Raw genomic sequence first — 23,179 nt, 5'->3', positions numbered from 1 at the left:
CATGGTTTAGGTCAGTGGGTTGTTAAAATGTGGCCTCATGGTTTGTCTTGCCCCAGACCAACCGCAAGCTGTTAATCTAAGGTTGATCTCAGTTTAGTAGCTCGTGGTTTGTTTGAAGAAGAGAGACTATGTGCTTGGGCTTGGACAACACACTAAGCCAAATCAGAACTCAGAACAGTGTAGCAGCAGCAGCAGGAGTGTAGCAGCCACAATTTCCTCTCCAGGAACTCTCACATCCCCACTTACATGTTGAAGAGAATTGTTGCTTCCACAATGAATGACTTTCAGCACCCACCTATACAACATTCATTCTCTTTTTTTTAAATTAATTTTTATTGAGTTTTCCATATTTATCATAATCACATTTTGTTACATACAACAATAACCTTAAACATTGCTCAAATGAGCACAGACTTCCTTCCCTCCCTCCTTCTGACTTCCGAACATCTTTACTAAATTCTTAGCATCTCTATAACCCCCTTTTCCTTCCAGAGGAAGGAAACTCCAGTGCTTTTTGCAGCGAAGCTATGGCAGCATCAGAAGCAAGCACACAGCTTGGGATTGATGACACCCTAGTGGGAATACAGCTGGGTACACTTGGAGGGGGGGGGGGGGGAAGAAGAGTGAAGCAGAAACTTCAGTTTTAAAAGGCACAGAGAGAAAATTGCAGAGAGAAACTCAGATTTCAAAAACATCCGGGCTCACACCGCTTCCAAGCATTGCATTGCCGGCCTTTACACACTCAGCCAGCTGAGGCCCTGCAGACAAACAAATAAGCAGAGTTAGCTAGGATTTATCAGTGCCACTCACCTCACTGCAGCCTGTGCACAAGTAGCTTTCAAACAGGCCTGTTCTTTTTTCTCCATTCTATGCCCTCCCCATGATGGAAAAATGGGGACATCCACCTCTGAGTTGGAGATGAAGAGTGTGTGCCTTCTGCATTAGCATTTGTTTGGAGAAAATCTCTATGGCAGGAGCTAGGGAGTAGCAAGCTATGCTGCCCAGACTGGAGCTCTAGTGGTGGGGCAAGATTTTTTCTTTTTAGTGTGGACGCTAAATTCACAAGAAAGAGGATTGGGCTGGACCCAAGTAGGGATCAAATAAAAGTTTAAATGAAGCATTGTTTGGACTGGGGAACAGAAGTGCTGTCTCATCTTCAAGCTTCAGCCTCTCCATCATTCTTCCTCACACCATCCTAAGCCCACCCGCATCCAGCTGCCCACAACTCACCTGTGGTTGCATGGAGCCAGCTGACAGCTTTAGCTTCCAGTAACTCCCACTCATCCTTCTGCTCCATGGCATTGATGTGGAGCCATAGGATGGCCAGCACTGTCGCCCATGCGTTCGGGGCCACCTGGTAGCAAGAATCAGGAGTCAAAAGAGAGAAACATTGGACCCTGGTCACTCACTGGTCCTGCACATACATGGCAATGCTTAAGCAAAATAAAACCATGGTTGAGTGTGACATGTTGGAACTATGGTTACAATTTAGCGACAACCCAGGTTATGAAGCCATGGTTTGAAGCAGGTTTGAAAACCATTGTTTACCTTACTGCTCATTCAAACATCATTTCTATGGAGGAAGCCATAGTTAAGGTAGTTTCTCCAACCTTTCTGCTTATAAGATGAGAAATAAGCCTCTCCTGCATCTCATTCTACATGATCTCTATAGAGGGGCTTTTGCCTGGCAATCTAAACCCTATGGCTTCATATGTATGTATGCATGTATGTATGTATGTATGTATGGCAGAAAATTATGGTTAGTGCTACCACATCTCCTTGTTACGCGCCCCAAAATCATGGGTGGCCATTTATATCCACGGACATCCAGTCAGATTGCTGTTGCCACTCTGCTCCCAGTAGATGCCACTGGTTCTGCCACAAAACCTACCTGGGCAGGTGATTTGCTTGAGATCTCAGCCTCACTCAGGCCTAGGATGCTGGCCAGGTCAGAATCAAGTGGCCAGGAGCCATCAGCATTCTGCAGAGATACCAGGTTCAAGAAAGGAGATTCCTCTTTCTTGGGGGTGGGCTCAACGTCCTCTGCAAAAGAGCCATTAAAAATATGATCAACTTTAAGGCAGCTAGTTTCAAAGTGAGTCAGCTGAATGCAATCTCCCTTGAACAGCTGACACTGAGGAATAAAGAACAAGGGAGCTCCATTGCACTCGGTACCCAGTTTGAAAGTTTTGTGAAACTCTCTGGCTGGAAGCAGAATGCTGGACCTTTCATCTGACACAGAAGTGTACTTCATATATTCTAAGGGCTTGATGGGTTGACCACTTGGGCTTGCATGCTTGCTGGAAACAAGTACAGTTGCAGTATACTATGTTCTCATTATGTCCAGTTGGGAGGAGGTATTCTGTACCAGCTGAAGCTTCTCAGCTCCTGTACAAAAGGCAGCCCCACAGTGTGTAGAGAAGGCTTCAATCTCAAGGTTGCTGAGAAAAGCATGGATGGCTCTTCCTTCATTGCACTGGCAGGACAAGTGCATTCCTTTCCATTAGTATACATAGGACAATAGCTGAGCCAATGGGCATATTGCTTCTGAGAGCTCATCCACACCTTGTTCTCCTTGCTGCTTTCCTCTGGGAAAACCCATGGTTTAGTACTGAATCAGAACAAATGGAAACTGAGTTTTCCATGGATTGCTGTTTGTTCTGATTTACCACTAGAGAGTGGGTTTTCCGGGGAAAAGTGGCAGAACTGTTGCCTTTGTAGGAAGCACAGGACAAGCAGAAAACCGCTCAGACTCATGTTTTCTGGGCACGGGGCAAGCAGGAGTGTGGATGAACACTGACTCTCCCTCCTAACTGGACGCCTTATCACCACCTGGCAGAGAAGCCCTCGTCCTGCGTTTAAGGAAATTCATCAACACTGAGACTTCCGATATGTGTTGCCACATATCCGGATTTTCCCAACTTTCAAGCGATTCCCATCCAGACACTGCTTTAGACGGCCGAATCTGGGCAATGTTCAGGAAATTCCAGATGTATGGCAACCCTAACTCAGCTTGTCTATTACAGGGGTGGCCAACTCCCGAGGGACTGCAATCTACTTTCAGAATTAAAACCTGACAGTGATCTGGTCAAAGTTGATCTGGTCAAAATGAGATAGCCCATTTTATTGGGCTTTTTTTTTTTGGGGGGGGGGGGCTTTTTAGGGATTAGTTGCTCTCCAAAACAACGCTATGAAAGCACTTTTCCATTACAGATATCAGGAGAAAATCCAGGCAGGGGAGAGGAGGCGGGGCTGGGTGCTCTTAGGCAAAAGCAAAGGGAAATGAGCCCGCAATCAACAGCCATCGACTGCAACCTCCCGGGGATCGACCTGTTGGACATCCCTGGTCTATTAGTTTGACAGATGTTTCCAGTTTCCACTGTTTCCAGTATCTGCCCCGCATCCATTCCATGAGGACTGACCGCAAAGAGACTCCGAACATAAGGTGTCTTCAATCTCATTCATGCAATCAGCAGAGCAAGGGACGGGAGGAACTGGCATACTGCACATCATATACATAGGTCCTCCTCCTCCTACTAGTCTTCTGCTCATGCTGCTCATGCCAACTGAATGCATCACAGCAGGTCCACCAGGTGCTGAAAAGGGCAATAGATCTAGCAGGAAGAGAAAAGACATAGCTCATGTGATTTTTTTGGTTGCTACCTTCCAGGATATAGCAAGTTTATTTGTATCCTCCCAGTCCTCCAACAAGCTCAGGGTTTTCTAGACCTTGACAGCAACTGCAATGAAAGCCCACCTCTCTTACAATAAGTGTGCGGTGGGGACGCTGGAAAAAGTTCCAAAAGAATAGTTCAGACTTCACAACAAAAGAGTTGTTGTCTATCTACTCCTATCTTTACACTGGCCTAGGAGCACACTCCTCCATCTCTTGAACATCTATATCTTACTATCTGCATTAAAATGAGAGGCTGTCACCATGCAGTCCCCATTAGAGGATTTGCAGTGCCTCATCACAATCCTGGATTTGCATGGAGTCAGGGTGGGGGTAGGGGAGCAAAGGAGAAGACAGGATAAGCAACACCAGTGGCTATTGCACAGGGGCGAGAAGGCATGAATACTAACAGGGGGAAAGTGGTTCTAAATAACAGAGGTTTGAGTAAAGGAGGGATGGAGAATAACTGAAAGGAAAAATGTTATTTTAAACAATGGCAGAGGTTTGAGTAGCATGAAGGGGAGTAAGCTGCGGTTTAAAACAAGGTTTGAGTACAGTGAGAAGGGGCAGAAGGGAGAAGGGAAAGGCTCTGTTCTGTATAGCACCCATCTGTTATTTCTTCTTGTTAAAACTTAAAAAAAATAAAACCCTCAGTGCTCCTCCATCCCTACTTTACTCAAACATCTAAGGGAGGTATGAAGGGTGATGGCCTTTTCAATGGTGGCCCCCCTCATTTATTGAATGCTCTCCCCAGGGAGGCATAACTATCACTAGCTGTTTGTAGGTGCCAGAGAAAAACATTCTTATTCATTGAGGCCAACAGATCTTAATTTTAGTGAGGTGTGTGGTAGACTTGGGTGTGAATTTTTAGCTGTATTGTTCTTGTTTTTAAAGTTGCTTTGAGTTTCATGTTTGGAGAAAACGAGCTGATAAATAATGATAATAACGATGATAATTTTGTGTGCAAAATGCTAAACAACTGATGATTTGAAAGGGAACTGATTTGAAACTGATCACAGTACAGTGGTACCTCGGGTTAAGAACTTAATTCGTTCTGGAGGTCCGTTCTTAACCTGAAACTATTCTTAACCTGAGGTACTACTTTAGCTAATGGGGCCTCCCGCTGCCGCCCTGCGATTTCTTTTCTCATCCTGAAGTACCTCTTAACCCAAGGTACTATTTCTGGGTTAGCAGAGTCTGTATCCTGAAGCGTCTGTAACCCGAGGTACCACTGTATTTGAAATGAGCTCCCTGAAAGCACAATCAAATCAGCTCCTGGTCATCTGGACAGGTTCTGCTAGATGGCACTAAATAGATGTGATGGCATTCAACCAAACTCTCCCTTAGTGATCAGGGCTCTCCCACAATACATCTCCTTGAACTTACACGGATGGGGAACGTCTCGGCGAGTGAGAGGCCCTTGAAGTGGCTTGCCCAGCTCTGTGTTAATTCCCACATAGGCGGTCTGTGAACACACCACCCCTGAACTCAGGCTCGTCTCCAGAGCCAGGCGTTGTTTTTCCTTTTCCTTCTCCCCGACCCCCTCCAGTTCCTGCAGGAGGGCCTGAGCTGCCAGACGGTGAACAGGGAGCCTGCAGAGAGGGAAAACAGGGAGCATGGAGAGAAATGCTGGGACCATTTGGCATGCTGTAAACCCCTTAATATATTCTATAATCCAGATTTGCCAATGGACAGGGAAGACTGGATTTGGATGGCTAACTCGCTTGTGAATCAGAGGACAGCATTCCACAAACTGGGGGCCACAGAAGAAAAGGTCTGTTCTCGTGTTGCCACCTTCTGGATCTCTCATGAAGGAGGCACATACAAAAAGGGTGCCAGAAGATAATCTCAGAGTCCAGGCCGGTTCATATGGAAAGCAGAGGTCCTTGAGGTATTGTGGTCCTGAGCTGTTTAAAGCTTTATAGGTCAAAATTTGCACCTTGAATTGGGCCTGGAAAGTAAATTGGTAGCCAGTGCAGGAAGACCAGAATCGGTGTAATATGTTCAAACCATCTTGCCCTGGTGAATTCTGCACTAGCTGATTTTTTAAACTGTGTATGTTTTAAAGAAGGGCTGTGAAATTTTCTTGGTTTTCTTGTTTTATCTTTTGTAAATTGCTTGGAGGGTTGCTGTTGTTTTTGTTTTTTTACAATCAAGTAGTGTATAAATTAAATTAAGCAAGCAGACAAATAGTAAGATGAGAGCTTTCCAAGTCAGCCTGTAATTACACAAAGCACATCGTGTTTGTCAAAAGCTATGGGGTGGAGGGCAGAGGCAATATAATAGGAGAAGTCCTACCTGTCAGTCTCCTGAGCCTGGAGTGAGAACTTCATTGTTTCTTTGAAAGTCTGGTCTTGGAACTGGTACTGAAGAACAACAGTCCCTTCTGTGGAGCCTGAAGACTGGAGCAGAAGAGAAAGCATCAAAACTGGGAAAGGGCAAGAAGCCTTCGGAACAATACCTTCTGACTTTAAAAACCACAAATAAAGTCAAGTTTTGGTATTCAGGATAGGAGAGAGGCATTATTCAGTAGTTAAGGTCCTGGTGGTCATTGCTTACCTGATGCTGCCCACGGATCTGGGCATAAATGAGGCAGCGCTGGCCCTGGAAGATGACCTGTGGGCCTGACCCCACAAGCTCAGCCTTCAGACCAGGAGGCAAGTCCCAGCTCAGAGAGATCCTGGTCACTGCTGGCTGCAGGGCCTTCTTCAAAGACTGCAGGGCCTACGGGAAAGCAAGAATTTTGCAATGACATTAAGAGAATATCAAAGTTCCTGTTCAACTATCGCTTAAAAATAGGTTTCTATGTGAGATTGTTTTGAAACTGTGTGAACAGTGCTTGCAAAGAAGTCAGGAGAGGGGCTGATGAAGATGCCATCTTGGTTTCTCCAAAAGCCACTGAACATAGAATAGAAACCCATTGGACAGACTCTGAGCAATGCAATGACCCTGCCACATAGGGGACGCTAAAAAAGAATGGAATTGATAAGGAGACAAGAGATGCTATGAGAAACCAATTTCTTTATTCCAGCAGAAACTATGGCATTGAGATGGTGCGATGGACAGGAATTGGGTCTACTTGTGACCCAACCAGTGTGACCAGTGTCAGTTGGGGAGTAGATCAGCCAATTGGGAGAGAGAAAGAATGGAATTTAAGTTTGAAACTGACAGTTACTGTCAGGACTGTCAGAAATTGCTCAGGCAGGGATTGCCTATGGGTTAGATAGGGACCTGGGTTTAGAGATTAGGGGCTTTCTGTCTGGATGGGCAGAAGGGGTTTCTGGCTCTCTGAGCAGGCTCACCATAGGGCTTATCTGTTAGAGAGAACAGATTGCTTTCAGTAGCTTTCAGTTATACTTAAGAGACTGAACCTTCTCTGCCCACAGACAATCTATGTGATGGGCGGGGTATAAATAACAAAATTATTATTTTTGTTATTATGGATAGGGGAAAACAATGGCCATCCTAGAAATGATTACTCTGTCCAGTGACAGATTGAAAGAGTTAAGGCAGTTATTAACCATCTTTGAAACAAAGTATTGTACCTTGCAAAGGAAACCACTAAGCTACAACAACCCCTTTACATAGAAACCACTAGGCCCTTCTACACTCGCCATTTTGTGGGTAGATTCAACAGCATACTGGCAGATTCAGGTTGCACAATTGTGGTTGATTTGTGTAACAAACTCACTTCCTCCCTAAATGATTGGATTTCTTGCAATAAGGAAAACAACAGGAAAATGCACTGGGAAGCATGAAGTAACAATGGGCACTGCTAGCTGTGTAAGGTTTCAACATGCAGTCTAGGAGGAGAGTAGAAGGCTGAGCAAATGATCAATTCAAGGGTGCAGCCCTTATGACAACGCCTTATGAATCTGGGCTTCATGGATGCTTTGCAGAAGTAAGAAAATGTGCTATTTTGGTGAGGAGGGAGCTGGGATTCCATGCTCTGATGGCAGGGAGGGATCTAGCAGTGTCCCTGCCTGGTAAGGACAGGCAGAAGAGGAATGTGGAGCTCCTGAGCCTCACCTTGGCCTGCATGCGCTCCTTGCCTGCGATGAATTCAGCACTGCCTCCGGCCGCACGGGCAATTCCTTTGATGAGGGCTGTGGAGGCCCCTTCACCAATACCAAAGGAGAAGCACCTGTCAGAGAAAGAGGAGGTGAACCTAGGCCAGGTGCAGAGAGCTGTGAAAAGCTGGTTTCCCTCTCCCTTGCCTTACCTGTGGGAGCTGCTGTGACGTCGAACTTCAGCAATGACCTCATCTGTATTAAACACCTCTCCATCCGTGAACACAAAGAGCTAGAGAGAGAGAGGTATCAGAACCTATCCTATTCCCCTTTTGAAGTCCATTTTCAGGGCCCGGCTGGATTCAAATCCTACATGTAAACAGGGAAAACCAGCCTCACTAACAGCGACCCCCTCCATAGTGCAGCTGACCCCAGTAGCGCACACCATTGGTGCCAATCAACTGCTTGCAATGAAACAATCAGGGGCTCCTGGTAGCTTCTATTTAGCTACATCTTATATGATGTCAGATATGGGGCAGTTGGGCATGATATTGGGGGTGAAATGGCCTTGGGAGCCAAATTGTGGCAATGCTGGGTGGAATGAGATGCACCGGTTGAGGGTTCCTTCACCCCTGCCATAAAGGAAACTTCTGAGATCAGGCAAAAGAAATCTCATTTCAGTAACTCTATTCCCAGGCCAGCCCTGAATACAGGAGAACAATGCCAATAACTACAGGACTCAATACCTGGCGAGGATACCCTTCTCGGCATGGCTGGCTGTAAATGGCCTGCAGCGGCTGCAGAATCTCTGTACCCCCCAGATCGGCTTGCAGCTCCTTCACCCGTTGGAGGGACTTGGACATGGTCTCCTGGGTGTATTCTACACTCTGCCTGTAGAGAGTTTCAGAGAGTCAAGGAGGCAAAGGACCTATTTTCCTCCCAAGCTCAGCCAATTCCCTACCAGGCTTTTTTTTTAACCTCCCACAACACTCCACGTTTCCACCAGAACCAGCTGTTTAATTGCTCCCCTAAAACTCACCCACTCAGATGCATACCCTTCCTCTCATCAGTCAGTACTCAGACTGTGCTATGCCTCATCAAAGTTAGAGAAAAGCTATGTTTACTCTACAGCTAGCACGGAGGAAGAGAAACAGCAGGACTTGGAAGGCACACATGGGGAAGAGGAAGATTTGAGGTAGCTAGAGAGGAGGACAGAATTTCTAGGGGTCCAGGATGTACTGCTTTGCAGATGAAGTTTAGAAGGCAGCTTGCGAAAACATCCCTTCTGGTTAGGAGAATTTTTTTTCAATTCCTTGGTTAAATCTTTTGGGGTGCACATGTGCACACACATTGACATCAAAGGTCAAGTAATGTATCTAACACCCTGTTTTATTCTTTACCAGTGACCAAACATATAAACAGGTGGAGAAATCGGAAAGTAAAAGGTCTGTGACAGTACACTCACGGGTAGAAGGAGTCATAGGTGGATCCAAAGCCATAGATGTTGAAGTAACATCCCAGAGGGAGACTCTTCAGCAGGAGAATCAGGGTCTCCTAAAATAAGGTAAAAGATGAAGCTACGTGGATACCCCAACCCACCCTTTGCAAAGGGTTGGACTAGATGACCCTCGGGGTCCCTACCAACTCTCCAATTCTATTTTTTAATATAATCTTTATTTATAGTTTTCAGTTATGTGAGTGTTTCCACAACTCATGAATTCCAAAACTTTAAACATTAAATCCCAGGAGACACTGTCAAATGCCAACTTTATAATTCTATCATTACAGGCCTTCCCACAAGGATCCACCCACCTCCAGGCTTCCATTACCCTGCCTTCTCCAAAGCACAGCACCGTCCCTCCCTATGCGTCCAAACACGTGGGTACCTTGGCGCTCTGAATGCGCATAGGTGAATCAGGTGAATCAGAGCTATACTCGGTGTTGCACTCCATGCTGCCAGAGCGATCCAGCAGGAAGAGGAATTCTCCAGTTGCCTTCTGGCTTGGCTTTGGGGCAGGGACGCTGGGGTACAGAGTGAGCAGGAGAGCTGGGTCCCCCATCAGCGAGGCTGTGTTTCATTGGAAAACAGTAGATCCAATAGGTATTTGGCAATATCCCCTCTTTCTTTCTTTTTTTATATAATTTTTATTTGCATTTTTAATAAAGAAACAAAAAAACACACATCCTACATCCCCTTCCCTCCACCCACCAATTATACAACTTTCATATCAATCACAACATACAACAAAAAACCTAGTGACTCCCTCTTCTACCCTCTTCCTGGTTTAGTTACTTTTCTACTAAAAAACATGTATTCAAATTTGTAATCTTCAAATTTCTTTCTCTGTTAATTTCTATTAGCTCCTAATCTGCTGGATTTACTCAAAACCTGCTAGGTTATTTACTTGTTTATACTGCTTCTTAAAATATTCAATAAACATTCTCCAATCCTCCTTATTTATCATCCTTTTATCATATCCTGTCCGTTATACCTGCAAATTCAGCATATTCAAGGAGTTTAATCTGCCACTCTTCCCTAGTGGGTACCGTACTCGTTCTCCACCTTTGTGACAATAAGATTCTAGCCACAGTGGTGGCATATTGTAATAAATTCTTTTGTTTTTTAGGGACTTCTGTTGTTAATATTTTCAAGAGGAATGTCTCAGGCTTTTTAGGGAAGGTTTTTTTTTTGAATACCTTATTTAATTAATTGTAAATTGCTTCCCAGAGATTCTGCCTAATAATGACAATTTTAGTCTGCTCCATATATCCATATCTTTCTTAATTTCTTTCCATACCACCTCATAGTTGTCCTTGTACGGGTTTATATTTTTTGTTGTCATCCAAATTCCTAAATATTTTATTTTTTTAGCTATCGCGATTCCTGAGTCTACTTGTAATTCTTCCATCTCTTCTTTCTTCAGATTTTTGCTAGCATTTTCGTCTTATTTTTGTTGAGTTTAAACCCTGATACCTTCCCAAACTCTTCCATTCTTTTTATTGCCTCTTTCACACTTTGTCTTGGTTCTTCCAACGTTAAGACTAGATCATCTGCGAAGGCTCTTAATTTAAATTCTTTTCGTCCCACCTTAATGCCTTTGACTTCTGATGAAGAATCTCTGTGATAAAATGAATATACTACCTAGACTGTTATTTCTATTTCAAGCAATACCAGTGGTAAAAGGGATAAGACAATTTAAGGATTGGCAAAAAAATTTAGCGAAATTTGTCTGGCAGGGGAAAAGGCTAATTTGGCAGGTGTTAAGTACCATCTATGGGTCATTTTTGTCGTATTTTCTTTTAATGCTTAACACGCCGTACAGTTCATATTTACTGTCCATAAATTCTCCCATAGAATATAATTAATATTATGACTCACATCCAGTCCTTTCACCTCTCAGCACCCTTTTCAGTTTCTGCCCCCAAGTCCTCTGTTGCCTTAGGCTTTGCTCACCTGGGGCAGCCCCAGGCTTCCCAGCCTCCAGGAGGGCGCTGGGCTTGTGAACATCCTCGTAATATATCAGCAGCTCCACATCTCTGTCAAATTGGTGCCCTGCAGCCAAGGAGACCTTTGGGGTGGCAAAAAGAAGCAGAGCTTGAATGCTGGGCAGAGTTTAAACCACCCACCTCTAAAGAGCTCCCACATATATTTATGTGTGCAACACATTTTAAAACATTGCTACCAATCGAGATCTTTAATTCTAAAATAGTGTGTCATGAGAGATCACTGAGGTTACAATAATCTATTAAAGAACAGATGGTGGAATAAGTATTGGGTAGAGACAGCTGCCTGCTTTTACTCATGCAGGGAAAGCTCTTGTTTCCTTTATTTTCAAATCTTCCTCTCAATGTTGGTTTCAAAGAGACCATTCAGTGACTCCCACTACAGACAAAGTAAAAAAAACCAACTTTCCCATCCTAAGAGGAATGCTGGGACTTCTTGTTTGTGGTGAGTTTGGCTCTTCAGGTCGACATGAAGGCCAGAACCTAGGCTAAAGAGGAAGACCAGCTTGTGAGGAAGTGGGGAATACAGAAGGATGTCTTCCTTCAAGCGTGGGAGACAACATGGGAGTAGCAGACCAGGCAAAAGTGGCCAAGCCAACTTCTCTTTGTACATGAGGCACCAAAGCTAGAGATCTCATTATATATGTGCACGTATGTGCGCACAAAGATGTATCCATCACAAACCTAAGTAAGTAAGATTAAGTTTGTAAAGTAGAACTAGAAAAAAGTAATATATTAAGAATATTAAAGATGAAACACCAAAGACACAATGTTAATAAGAACTCAAAGATTAAGGGATGATGAGTATTGGGGGAGGGAAGTCACATGGGTGTATTATTTGTTTTCTTTGTATCATTATTTTGTATTTTGCATTTTTGATTGATCAGTGTACTGTATATCTTTGGAATTACACACACACACAAAGATGTATCCATCACAGTTCAAGAGCACAGTTCAGCCAGGCAAAAGCACACAAAATGGGCACCAAACTGCAGTTCCCAGTCCGCTTTCAAAGCTTGAAACATGGGTTGCGGGGGAAGATGCCTGCAGCTTGTGTTCTTAAGCCACAGGAATGCACTCAAGGATCAGGCCTTCTCTCCCCCTTTTATTTGCACTGTAAGGCTTGTGTTCCATTCCTTGGTTACACTACAGTGAAGTTTGCTTATGCATATAGCAAGTTAACGCTTGCATCCACTGAGGTTATCACCCCACGACACAGTAAGGGTGGGTGGGAATTTCTGCTTAAAGACAAGTGGCCAGACTTACTGAGCTGGCCTTGTCACATGACAACAAAAGAAAGGGCTACACTGATCCCACCATAGCATGGCCCACCTCATCCAGATCTCCTCATCCTGCCCTCAAGAGCACCATACCATGTTATGTATTTTCATGTTTTTATTCATTAAAATTCTATCCTACCCTTTCCCCCAAAAGGGGCTGAGGGCATGAAATGAAGCAACAATGCAATATTAGAAAAATAAAGAACACTTAAAAGCATTAACAGCATCTAAAACCAGTTATATATCCCCGTAGCAAGGAACCCTAAATGTTAATCGCAAGGAAGACGTGATGCACCTCACCAGAGAGGAAATTCCATAAATGGGGAACCACCACCCAAAACACTTTGTCATGGGTCAGGGCCCACCAGGCAGTACTCAGTGATGATGTCACCAACAGGGCCGACAGCAGCGCCTGAGGTAGTCCATATTGGGCAAGATGCTCTTTTAGGTACATGGGTCCTAAGCTGTGAAGAACTTTGTATGCTAATACTGACACTTTGAATTAGGCTTGGGGGCTCACTGGCAGTCAGTGACTCACACATTATTATTAAAAGGTGCACTTATAGTACATATATTCAGATTATAGGTTCATCATGAGCTCTTTCAGGATTCAAGGCCGCACCAGACATGGCATTATACACATTGTTTAAAAATAAAACCAGCCATGCAAGGCCAAAGAAAGAGCCAGTGATGTTGAAGGAAAGCCATATTCAGACAAACAAAAACAATACTGTTTCCTGCCAAATGGTGGTCTCAGTCAGAATTGCCCCCTGCTCACAGCTCCCACCTCACAAACTGCAAGGATGGGGAGCGAGATTCCAAACAGGGCTTGTAGTGGTGTGGCAAGGCCACCTGAAGAAGGTATAACAGGTATACCATTGTGCCTCATATGCTACCATGTCCCTTAATAATGCCTAATGTGAATGCTAAGAGTGCCCAAATGCTAATAATCAAATGCTGTGTCTCTCTCTTGCTGCTGTGCCTGCAGAAAGCAGAAAGCTGTGTTTGCAATCTGTAAAGAACATTCCTCGTACTCATGCGATGGTCACCATGACCTAACAAAGCAGGATGTCCGAAGTTGGATACTTTCCATTTTATGCAGATGACTGATGACAAAAGGGGGGATTTTGGCTTTGCCTGCCAAAAGGGAATTTTTTAGCTTGCTTGCTGATAATAAGGTAGAAGCAATTAGTAATATCCTGAGTACATATATGGTAAAAGCAGAATGATCTTTAAATGGACATATGAGGATTTAGGAAGGGTTGTGTCCAAGCTCATTGGTTTGATTTTGCTGCAATTTATGAATATGTAATGTTCAATGCTGTTTGGAAAAAGGTATATAAACCCAAAGCCCCAGAGCTCCACACCCAGTCTTTGGAAATCATTCCGCTGGGTCTTATTGCTGCCAGCAATAAAACTTTACTTTCTTTTTCTCCATTGCTGTGTCTGTGATTTTTGAGCATACCTTGAAGGTATCAGGTATTCATTTAACCCTTCACAACAGTGGTTGCAAGAGTCAAACGCTCCCCTTCCCGAGCCATGGCCCCAATCCAGCTTACTCTTCCCTTTCCTGCTATTTGTTTACAAAAGAAAACCTGGCGTGCGAGGCTCCATATGTACAATGGCACATCTACATCAGCCATTAGACCTAACCACAGATTTCATGTACAGTTTCCAGTGGAGAATGAAACGGAACAAATACACCCCTTTTCAGAAGCTGTTCCCATTCACTATTGTACCTGGGCAATCGTACGGTCTTCTGCCCTGTAGCGCAAGGGCTCAAGGGTGCATTTGGACTCCACACGGTTGATGCCATAAGGTGACTCCAGCGTAGCACTGAGGCTGAGGGTGTAAGGAAGCGTCCCCTTGGGCACTCGGGGTATGCTCTTGGTGACATTGCCCCCTTCTGAACCTGCAGACGAGAGAACAAGAGTGTCATGGGTTATGGAACACAGCGGGCAAGCTCTCATGAGGAAAATGTTGCAAAAACAACATTAGCTACCATTACATGATATGGTGCTATAGCACACAAGGGAGGAAGAATTAGGCTGCTGGAAGTGTCACCATGAAGTGGGAAGACAGCCGGGATAAGAGTGACACTACACTTTGGCTTAGTCTACATATGTAGCAGAATGAAGATTCAGAATCCTGAGAGTGTACTGTATAACTTCAGGCAGCCAATCTGAATGTTCTTCCCCATTCATTCATTCATTCATTATAATTTTTAAGAGGCTTGTACATGAAAGAGAAAGGTTGACAGATGAAGCCCAGCTGGGGATGAAGTACAAATTTTACTATATGGTCAAAGACCTGGTAAAACAACTTAAAACACCGAAATCATGCAGCTTCTAAAACACAGAGTTAAAATATATGGTGACCTCTATAAACCAAGACACAAGTACAGTGGTACCTCAGGTAAAGTACTTAATTCGTTCCGGAGGTCTGTTCTTAACCTGAAGCACCACTTTAGCTAATGAGGCCTCCTGCTGCCGCCGCGCTGCCGGAGCCCGATTTCTGTTCTTATCCTGAAGCAAAGTTCTTAACCTGAAGCACTATTTCTGGGTTAGACAAGTGTGTAACCTGAATCGTATGTAACCTGAAGCGTATGTAACCCGAGGTACCACTGTATGTGCATATTTGCTTGGGCAGAGACCAGGTACCACAGGTACCACTGTAATTGTAACAAAACACATTCATGGGTCTTTACAGCAGGAAAGAGGAATCTAGCACGTTTCTGTTATTATTTTTTGTGTGTCAGCCAATAAGGAGGCCAAACCCAATTCAAAGGTCTTTCCTGAGTAATTTGGTAGGATGGGAATAAAAAATAACTTGTCTCATCTTTATATAAATTGCATACAAAGCAGCATATTAGTATTCCTAATGTTCCAAATCCACAGAGCTTAGGTATAACAAAGCAGCATTGCAAGAGGCTTGTATGTGGGGCTAGTTAGTTTGTTTGGGGGTGCAGGAGCTTACCCTGAGGTGCATAGCGGGGGTTGAGGACAGCGGGCAGGACAAAGCGGATGGCCCCGTCGGGCTCTGGAGCCAAGGCCTGGACGTAGGAGAGCTTCAGTGTGGCCTCCCCATCGGGAGGGAGGTTACCCAGGCTGCAGGTGAAAATGTCACTGGTGTTTTCTTCTCTTCCAAGCAGGAAAGCCTGCCGGCCTTCACTTAAGGCATCCTCATATTCCTGCTCTGCCTGCATTGGGTGGTGAAGAGAAGAGAAGAATATCAGGAGTGAGGAAGGCAAGGACACAGGCAGGTGTGGTCCCAAGAAAGGATTCCCATTTTAAAAACAGCTGTCGACCAATACCAGTGAAGCTTCCATGCTTTTGTAACTTTACCTTGTGAAAGTAAATTATAAGCACTGTAGTATCTACACTGTGACTTTAGAATTCATACATTAGGTTAAAATTACACCAAGTTGCAGCAGAAGAGGCCACAAAGCCAGGCTCCCCACTACAGCAACTGGATGTTGTTAGGCACTCTTTTTTTAAGCACAACATGTGAGCTTCTTGACACAAAATCTGCTTGTAGAAAGCCTATCTAGAAAGCCTCTGCCTCCCTTCTCAAACTGGCCACCCAATGCCAAAGGCCCTGATTGTCCTCAGACCTTCCATACCTGTTTCTTCTCTCGGATCTGGGCCTCAATCCGCGTCCCACCAATCAGGCCCTCGAAGGCATATACGGCGGCTTCATCATCCAGAGGGAAGACAAACACAACCTCCACTGGAGACTTCTCCTCATTGTGGTAGCGAAGCTCAGACACTACGTCAGCCACAAAGCCACGGACCACCACATCCACAGAGATGCTCTTCAAGGGCACTGGGGCAAGGAGAGAACAAGGAAGGCTCAGTGTCTGGCCCTGTGTGCACGTTGGAGAAACCCTCTCCAGTCATCTTGGCTCCCACTGCCAGGCCAGCCAGTTATTTAGGATACCTGGACCTACATCATCACATACCCTATACTAGAAAACTGTATATTGTCAATTTAGACTTCTGGCTGCTTTGCACCTGCTTAGCTGAATAACCAAATGCAGGTAACTTACCAGGTTCCTCAGACTTTGTGATAAGGCCACAGATAATCATGACTGATGACGACGATGATCTTTGTGGAAGAATTGGTTTCCCAACAATTCAGTGCAACTGTAGAAAACAAAGAATTTTTGGCTAAAGCGACGGAGAGTTCAAGTGAGCGAAGCTGACCCTCTATCAGAAAATTGCTGGGTGTAATTAGGAAAAAAGGATTAATAAGCAATGAAGATATGATAGAATACAGGTTGCCAAGGTTAAAGAGCGGGTGGGAGTTGGGTGTTTATCCTGAGGAACTAAAGACGGAAAGAGTTCAAATGAGCAAAGCGGACCCTCTTATTATTTCAATATGGCCATTTTTATACTGTACCAGCAGAAAATACCTGGCATTGCTCAAAAATTGTACGGGAACTTAAAACATTATAATGCTGTTGGATGAAAGAGAATGCTGTATACAATTCTGGGGAAAAATGGTAAAAATGTTTAGCCTTTAGTGGTACACAAATAAGCAAAGGCTTTCATTGTGAATTCATTACTTGGGAATAAGAACTCTTGTTGGTTCTTGCAAACACTATCTCATCATCTGTCCTAACACTAATCTTGTTTCTCTAGAGTCTGGTCCTTCCTTATGTAGCCAAAATGGGACCCCCTGTGCTCAAAAGGGAGGTGTCAACAGACGCAAGGGAAGCTCAAGGTTTGCAGAAGTTCAAAACACCAGTACAGAACCTACGACACACACTGAAGTGAAACCAACCTCCAACAGCACTCAGGAAGGAAGAGATAATATAGTACAGACTTCCTTTCTCATGCTCTCTTAGACACTCACATGATGTATACAATCATAGTACCACTCGCTGGAGCAGCTCGGATAGATAAAAATCCTAACAGCTTCCAGGCCATGTGGCCAGCATGACTAAGCCACTTCTGGCAAATCACAGCAGTGCACGGAAACGCCGGAGTGGTACCTATTTATCTACTTGCACTTTGACATGCTTTTGAACTGCTAGGTTGGCAGGAGCTGGGACCGAGCAACGGAAGCTCACCTCACTGCGGAGATTCGAACCGCCGACCTTCTGATCGGCAAGCCCTAGGCTCAGTGGTTTAGACACAGCACCACCCACGTTCTCATTTACCTCTCTTTAAACACAGGACTGTGAGTCTAGGGAAGGTTCAAGGACCTCAAGGGGTTACAGTGAAATTCTGTGTTTATTGAGATTTCTTGCCTGCTCCCTGGAGGGGCCAGTAGCATTAGCACTGGGAAATGCCTTCCAATTTCCACTGCACAAGGAAGGGTGGGGCTTGGGGTCAGCTACGGAACAGTGCAAATCACTACTCCAAATCACTACTCCATAATGCAAAGCCACAGGCACGCCTCATGAATACTGAGTCACCCTTGAGATCAATACGACAGAATTAACTGTTCCATAGAAGAGCTGGTTCAGAAGTGTTTGGGTTCCTGGGTGGAGCTGCAACAAACACTCCCCACCCTTAGTCAAGATGTGCTATTGCCCAGGCAAGGTACTGTGGCACCCAAAGGAGAAAACCGCATAAGCAGAAATAGGTGCAGCTGCAGTCTCTCCCTGGCCATTTTTTTTTTAAAAAAAGCTAACAACTTGCTGTCTTTCTATGGCACACAAATCCAGCTGCCTGAGGTGCCTGCCTCACTCTGCCTAATGGTAGGGCCACTCTGCAACTTTCCCCCCACCCACTGCAGGGCACAGGTGTCTAAACCTGGTTGTACCACAGGAAAAACACCCACAAGCCCAGGAGAGGAAGAAGAGGCCATGAAGAACTTGTTCTGAAGTCTCACCCGACTACATCACAGTCCCAAAACATCTCTTCACAGCAGCAGCAACACAGAATGTACCTCTGAGCACATGCAGAGTGCCCGTTGGTGCAACCAGCTTTCTCAGGCTCTGGAATTAGGACGCAGAGTTTTAGGATGAGATTACCAGGCTTCTTTGCAGAGTTGTCCTCACACACTACATTCAGAAAATAAAACGGGAGGGGAGAAATCAGACCTACCAACCACTTTCTCAGTACAGTGGTACCTCGGGTTAAGTACTTAATTCGTCCCAGAGGCAGTGGCGTAGCGTGGGGGGTGCAGGGGGGGGCCGGCCGCACCGGGCGCAACATCTGGGGTTAGGGCAAATCCACAGGTTAGGGGGCGCAAATTACTTGCCTTGCCCCGGGTGCTGACAACCCACGCTACGCCACTGCCCGGAGGTCCATACTTAACCTGAAACTGTTCTTAACCTGAAGCACCACTTTAGCTAATGGGGCCTCCTGCTGCTGCCGCGCTGCAGGAGCCCGATTTCTGTTCTCATCCTGAAGCAAAGTTCTTAACCTGAAGCACTATTTCTGGGTTAGCGGAGTCTGTAACCTGAAGCGTATGTAACCCGAGGTACCACTGTATTGCAGGAAGGGAGATTCCTAGTGGCAGAAGGCAATCGCTGGCTGTAATAAGGCTAAAAGGCTCAAGAAGCAATAAAGATATGATAGAATATTGATCGCCAGGGTTAAAGAGCGGGTGAGTGGTGAGTGTTTATTCGGAGGGAACAAAGATGCGGGAAGGTGGGAAGCAAAAGGGGATTTGAGTCCCAAACAGACTAGATCCAGACGCAAATACTTAAGGTAACGGGGATCCAGATAATCTAATCGGGGCTGAATTTTTGTTTACATGAAAGAGAGAGCGAGAGAGCGATGCTATGAGGATGCGGTAGAGACGAGCCCATTCAGAAATCAAACGCAGTAAATCATTTTCTTACCTCAAAGCGCCAGCAGACCTCGATCGACGTCCTTCCTCCTCGACTTGCTCTGCAAACAGCGGAGCTAAACCGAAAGTAAACCTTTCTGAGCTGAATGCAGAGGGACTTCCCGTTACTCCCACCCCCAGCCAGGGAGTGTCCACAAATTCCTTACTAGATACTGGTGCGAATTTTTCCATTCCATCTTTAGGCCATTAATCTTAAAGTCATGGTGTCCTCTTGTTTTTGTTGTAATCAAAAACTGCTACCTTTCCCTTATGGGGTACACATCAGCCCTGTCCTTGGTAGGTTCTCCATCGGTAGGAGAAAATAACAGAGGCCAACCAGAGAATATTGAGAAGCAAAGCAGCTAGTAAGCCTGATCTTTATTAAAGCTGTTGCAACAGGGTGCTCCCCTCACACGCAGGAGGATGGAGGAGGACTTGCTATATTAGAACGTGGAGTCGCTAGAGGAAGCATCGATTTGAGCTCTGCGTCAGTTGTGTGGTTTTTATCAGTTTTTATTAGTTTTATCAGCTTTTTATTAGCTTTGATCAATTCTAGAATTTTATCGCTTGGTATCTTTTTCTTAATTATTATAAACACAAGTTTAAGCTAACAGTTTTAGAGAAAGCCCTGGAAAGTCCCGGAGAAAGCCTTAATTAGCTCCAGCTCGACTCAATCTACCAACTACTTATCAGCAGGAGAGGAGATCAAACGCCCTAACCTAATCGTGGAAGGACACTAGTAGCTGCTGCATCTCCGTGAAAATGTCTTAAGAAAAAGAAGTGATCAGCTTCATCTCCACAAGTGAGCCCACAGCAGAAGTGCAAGCAGAGCAAACTGGATGATTTTGCTCAGAATCCAGAACCTACCACATCAAACAGAGTTCATTCCCATGTGGGGACGCTTAATGGGTGGAGACCACCCAGGGGAGAACGCTGAGATGAGCGCCCATGAACCATCTCATGAACTACTATCCGAGAGGGCACCACTCTATGTGGAAATACTCGCGGACCACTGCCTGGAAGAACAGTGGAGGAAATTAACACCAAACTAGGAAAGGTAACATCACTCCTGGCTGAGTTGGTGCTTTTGGCGGCCAGAAATAGCACCCTCAATACTAAAGAGACTGACCGTAGCGTTGCCCTCCAAGACCACTGTGCACAGGGGTGTAACTGGTCTGGATCTGACAACTGAGAGACTACTAATAGCAAAAATAACAAAAGTGAATGTAGGGACTTGATCCTATAAAACACCCAAGTAGCTCTCAATATACAGTATATCCTTTCAACGGTATGCTGCCTTGCTGGAAATCAATCGCTAGTGTGAAGAGAAACCTTAAGCTTTTACTAAATATCCAGTGCGACAATCTGATTGCGATAAACCTGCTTTGCACGGACTTCCAACACACCAGACTCATGCTGACCTTTTCCGACTCGACTACTCCTAAAAAGCTCCTGAAATATAGGGCCCTCTTACAGGACTATAATATTGAGTTGAGGCGAGTTTTTAAAAACACAGAACGAAAACAACTACTGCCAAATTTGCCGTATTGCCGGACTGACCCTAGGGAATCGATGCCCTCTGTGTCGGAGGACACTTGGCATAGTCCTGTGGTTCATTCGGCAGGGCCGTTAAGGATGGATATGCATGATGCACGCAGCCGTAACACTCGCTTGGAGAGGAAAACTTCAGAGCAAAAGGCCAGTTACATAAAGAACACCAGCCCAATCTAGATAAGTCAAAGACAGGATACTCCAGTAGCCCCTTGTTTGATCTCAAAATTCACCATCCATTACCCCAGCTGGAACCTGATCAGCCATCGCCAAGTGACGCTCCTCCCAAGGGAAACGCAACACACAAACAGAGACAGATCTAGTCTTTGACGAAGACCCAATTGCCTTAGCAAATGACAGCAGGGTCCACGGATTAATAACCGACGCCCCAGAGGTAGTGGAGGAAATACACCAGGAACCGTCCAGGACTTCAAGTGATAGCCAACCTTCTGACATGAACCTAGATTGACTTTATACCATGGCTGGGAACCTGGTGCAAAATTCCTCTCTGCAGTTGTTATTGTGGAATGTGGCAGGGTGGTTTTCTAAGCCCGTATATAGACTTTTGAATTGCCTGCCCTGGAGTCCAAGAGTCAAGACCACCCCCAGAAACATCATACATACATCACAGAAGGGGTGTAGCCCAAGACCACCCCCCAATATATCATGCGTACATCAGAGAAGGGGCGGACTACAACAGAAATCTGAGTGCGTTGTGTTTATCCTGTCTGCCAGGTTACCTGATTAGATTACCTGGGCATCCTGACCACTCTTTCATTATAACAACTACTGTACAGTGGTACCTCGGGTTAAATACTTAATTCGTTCCGGAGGTCCGTACTTAACCTGAAATTGTTCTTAACCTGAAGCACCACTTTAGCTAATGGGGCCTCCTGCTGTTGTCGTGCTGCTGGAGCACGATTTCTGTTCTCATCCTGAAGCAAAGTTCTTAACCTGAAGCACTATTTCTGGGTTATTGGAGTCTGTAACCTGAAGCGTATGTAACCCGAAGCATATCTAACCTGAGGTACCACTGTAGTCAATTATTGAATCCAGGTCACAGGTCACAGGCTCACCCTATTCATATCTTAACTGTGCCCTTGAGACAGGATATGTGAGCAGAGACAATGAGGAGGCTTCCCATTTCCTTTGACCTTGCAGAGAAATATTTGAGGTCAATTTGGAAGAGACAAATGGTTTCACGACTTTTTCTGTGGGTCTCAGACATGTGGTTTATACATTTATGTATGTGCTTGCTTGGTACATTTATGAACATCTATTTTATATTTATAAGACCTTAAAATTCTTATAACATTTTTATTAACACTGTTGGAACACTTGATGACCCCACTGGCCATCTATTTTATGTGATTCCCAGGAAACCAAATTTAATATGGGTCTAGCAGAGAAATACTCAACTAGTGTTTTCCCAGTCCTACCATTCTTGAGATTATCATTTGAGCATGCAGGCAGTGTTGGTGGCCAAGCTATTTTGATTGCTAGGCAAGGCTAACTACTTTTTAAAAGATGTGACTATAATATTTAAAATTAACTGCCATACACACACACACACACACACACACACACAACCTCCAATCAACTCTATAATCCATTTCATATATATATTTATTCAAAATTGAACCAAGTGACACCCAAGAATTCCCTTAAAAGCAGTTTTATTTCTTGCTCCAGCAGAATACAGCAAGCAATCAGAGAAGGCAATCAGAGGCTGAACCCTGATCCCCAATTACACAGATATAAACCATAAAGCCGCAAAGATAGGTCAAACCTAGGTCAGACCAACCCGAAACCTGTTATGGTCTACCTGTCAGCCTGCTAGCAAGGCATACATTTCCTGTTTTGCATTTGTTTATAAAGGTCATGGCTAAAGACACTTTCAGTTTTTTCCTTTACTCCGTTTGTGATTTGTACCATCTCTGTCATGATGCTGAAATGCAAACTTAAGAGAGGAACAATGAGAATACGTGATCAAGTATTCCAAAAGGACTGGAGTAAATTTATACGATATATATATATGATATATATGACATTTATATGATATGAAAGATTATTGTATGCAATTAACATCACTAGCAGGGGTGCCTGAAGACTTGTAATGAGAAATTTTCTACCTTTCTATATTTATTTAAATTTTGAGCTATTTTGTAATGAGTAATTAGAATTGGAAAAGGTAAAAAATGCAATGATACAAAGGTTAATTTTGAAAGCCATGAGGCAGGAGGGAAGAAAGTCGATAGAGTCTTAAGAGCCAGGGAGGTAAAGTGGATAATAATGATGTGAATGTATATTATTAAATGGAAAATAAAAATTATATAAAATCATAGAAAATACATGATTATGGTGTCAGTCATCTT

The 23,179-nt window shown here is 44.5% G+C and overlaps 1 protein-coding gene across 2 annotated transcripts; it reads right to left on the bottom strand.

Annotated features, from left to right (window-relative positions):
• Positions 1-309: 309 nt before the first annotated feature.
• LOC114581838 (von Willebrand factor A domain-containing protein 5A-like) lies at positions 310-19,510 on the bottom strand. Of its 2 annotated transcripts, none has more exons than XM_028702491.2 (18): positions 19,267-19,510; positions 16,516-16,612; positions 16,090-16,292; positions 15,444-15,666; positions 14,207-14,379; positions 11,063-11,252; positions 9,570-9,751; positions 9,149-9,237; positions 8,430-8,574; positions 7,896-7,975; positions 7,703-7,817; positions 6,233-6,397; positions 5,972-6,075; positions 5,060-5,265; positions 3,423-3,614; positions 1,892-2,043; positions 1,231-1,354; positions 310-758 (listed from the first exon to the last, which is right to left on the bottom strand). In XM_028702491.2, the coding sequence occupies exons 2-18, from the start codon at positions 16,553-16,555 to the stop codon at positions 679-681; spliced, it is 2,463 nt and encodes an 820-aa protein (XP_028558324.2). In that variant the 5' UTR covers positions 16,556-16,612; positions 19,267-19,510; the 3' UTR covers positions 310-678. The 2 variants fall into 2 exon arrangements, with proteins under 2 accessions (XP_028558324.2, XP_028558325.2); XM_028702492.2 differs by having other exon boundaries at positions 11,138-11,252; positions 19,267-19,420.
• Positions 19,511-23,179: the final 3,669 nt, after the last annotated feature.

This window comes from Podarcis muralis, chromosome 13 (assembly GCF_964188315.1).
Source record: "Podarcis muralis chromosome 13, rPodMur119.hap1.1, whole genome shotgun sequence".
In the NCBI taxonomy this organism is placed as follows: Eukaryota; Metazoa; Chordata; class Lepidosauria; order Squamata; family Lacertidae; genus Podarcis; species Podarcis muralis.
The sequence above is the reverse complement of the archived record's forward strand: the minus strand, read 5'-3'. Positions and strand labels throughout refer to the sequence as shown.

Bases quoted from the DNA above. Each gene is read 5' to 3' on its own strand.
- LOC114581838 (XM_028702491.2), bottom strand. From the start codon at position 16,555: ATGATTATCTGTGGCCTTATCACAAAGTCTGAGGAACCTG. The intron at 16,293-16,515 runs GTAAGTTACCTG...TCCTTGCCCCAG, and splicing joins CACAAAGTCTGAGGAACCTG to TGCCCTTGAAGAGCATCTCT. The intron at 7,818-7,895 runs GTAAGGCAAGGG...TTTCTCTGACAG, and splicing joins CGTCACAGCAGCTCCCACAG to GTGCTTCTCCTTTGGTATTG.